The sequence below is a fragment of the Benincasa hispida genome, chromosome 10 (genome assembly GCF_009727055.1).
Source record: "Benincasa hispida cultivar B227 chromosome 10, ASM972705v1, whole genome shotgun sequence".
In the NCBI taxonomy this organism is placed as follows: domain Eukaryota; kingdom Viridiplantae; phylum Streptophyta; class Magnoliopsida; order Cucurbitales; family Cucurbitaceae; genus Benincasa; species Benincasa hispida.
In genome coordinates this window covers 13,006,068-13,008,160 of record NC_052358.1, presented here as the reverse complement: position 1 = coordinate 13,008,160, position 2,093 = coordinate 13,006,068, and the positions used below count along the sequence as shown (strand labels likewise).

General features: G+C 35.9%; 1 protein-coding gene across 1 annotated transcript; it reads left to right on the top strand.

Moving 5' to 3' along the window:
• The first annotated feature begins 228 nt into the window (after positions 1–228).
• Positions 229–1,708, top strand: LOC120087860 (dof zinc finger protein DOF5.3-like). Its single transcript, XM_039044825.1, has 2 exons — positions 229–584; positions 701–1,708. Exons 1-2 carry the CDS (start codon positions 558–560, stop codon positions 1,475–1,477), a joined length of 804 nt encoding a protein of 267 aa, XP_038900753.1. The 5' UTR covers positions 229–557; the 3' UTR covers positions 1,478–1,708.
• Positions 1,709–2,093: the final 385 nt, after the last annotated feature.

The following is a 2,093-nucleotide window of genomic DNA, read 5'->3' as shown; positions in this document are numbered from 1 at the left end:
ATATATAATTCAGACATAGATATATGATATTATATTTATTATGTAATCTTTGTGGGTTGATTTTTATAAATATAAATATATTTTTTTATGGGAGTAGGAAAAGGACAAATATAGGCACAGGCGTTGGGGTTTGGTTTGGTGGCTAATGGACCAGTTAAGGGTCACAGAGGTTTTTGGCTATGAATTGCCGGTGATTAATGGAGCCGTATAGGGTCCACTAAATAGTTGCATTCCACGCCACAAAGGGGACCCATTAAAAGACAATTCTGGGTTACTGTGCCTTTCACCTTCGCTTCATTTCAAACCGTTTGCAGACCAGAAAACTGATATCGAGACAGTAATGATGAGATCAGGCTGCCTTTGCCTTTCCTCTTTGCCTTAGAAATTTCTTAACTTACAAATCTCTATCTCTCTCTCTTCCCTATTGCTTCTATCCCCTCTATATATCTCCCTGCTTTACCCCATCTCTTCAACAAAGCCCCCCCCCCTCTCTCTCTCTCTCTAGCTAAGACAAGTCTCTGTCTTCAACCTCATCATCCATTCTGCTGGTTTTATGAATGGATCATTCAAGTGGAAAACACCAAGTAAGGATATGACAGTTTCTTCTTATGATTTGATTACATTATACATTTTTTTCAGACCCAAATTCTCAAGATGTTACTTTCTTAATTAACTCTTAATTTGTTTAATCTTACTTCAGGAAACAACTCAAGCCCAGCCATTGGAGAATATGTTGGCTATCACATGTCCAAAAGTACAGCAAGAAAACAGAAAGCCAATGAGGCCACAACCAGAGCAAGCTCTGAGATGCCCAAGATGTGATTCAACTAATACCAAGTTCTGTTACTACAATAACTATAGTCTTTCTCAGCCAAGATACTTTTGTAAGTCCTGTAGAAGGTATTGGACTAAAGGGGGTACTCTAAGAAATGTTCCTGTGGGTGGTGGCTGTAGGAAGAACAAAAGACCATCACCTTCTACTTCATCTTCTTTATCTCCTTCTTCGAAGAGATCGCATGATCAAGCTGGCAATTCTAGCCGTTTAATGCTCACTGATACCCATCTTCCATCTTTAGCCTTCGAGTCTACTGATCTAAGTTTGGCATTTGCTAAGCTCCAACATCAATCAAATGGGCAGATGGGTTTTTTTGATACAACTCACAACAACTTTCAGAATTTGTACTCTGGGTTTGGAACTGGGAGCTCTGGGGAGGTTGAAAATGGTGGATTTCCTCATTTTGAACATTATAACAGCAGTGGTGTTGCATCTACAGCCACTGCTACAGCAATGAAGCAAGAGTTGGTTGGCAATGGAGATCAAAATAATATGGTTCTGTTGGGATTTCCTTGGCAATTCAACAATAATGGAGATGGAAATTACGTGGGTGAGCTTGATGCTGGAAGAGAGAGCTGGAATTTTAATGGAAATGGAATAGCTTCATCTTGGCATGGACTTGTCAACAGCCCTCTAATGTAAGGACTTGGAGTGGATTTATGGTTTTTGACAGAGAACTAAACAAAGTACTTGAATTTCCCTGTAATATTTTGATCATACCAAAACTATGATCTAGTTATCAGTGTTCTGGTTAGAGAAAGCAAAGTCAAACTTAGATAAGCTCTTTTTTCACTTGTTTATCTGTTCATTCTAATGTGAATTTTTGGAGATCTTGATTACCTGATAAGTCAAGAACATTTCAAACTTTTCTAATGCGTTTCCAACTAATACAGTTTCACACCGCCCATGGGTTTAGTTACATTGTTTATAAGAAACGCATTTTATTCAAAAAAAAAAAAAAAAACGTTTTACTAGAATTTAGTGACCCTTACAAACAAACAAAAAACCTTCCGTGAGTGTTAGGTACAGATAAACGGATATGAGATTAATTTTAAAATCTCACTTTTATATAATTCTAATATATAAACAGAGTCATTTCCAATTTACTCCAATACAATTCGTTTCCACGACATTCTCTTCTGTTTATAACAATCTCATTTTTAAATAAATCTAAAAATTTAGGATCATGAGTTAAAATAAATTTAATATTATATTATTAAATTAAATATAAATTTAATGTTAATCTAAGAGAAATTTA

Excerpts from the sequence above, each read along its gene's own strand:
- LOC120087860 (XM_039044825.1), top strand. The coding sequence starts at position 558 with ATGGATCATTCAAGTGGAAAACACCAA. Across the intron at positions 585-700 it reads ATTCAAGTGGAAAACACCAA|GAAACAACTCAAGCCCAGCC; the intron begins GTAAGGATATGA and ends ATCTTACTTCAG.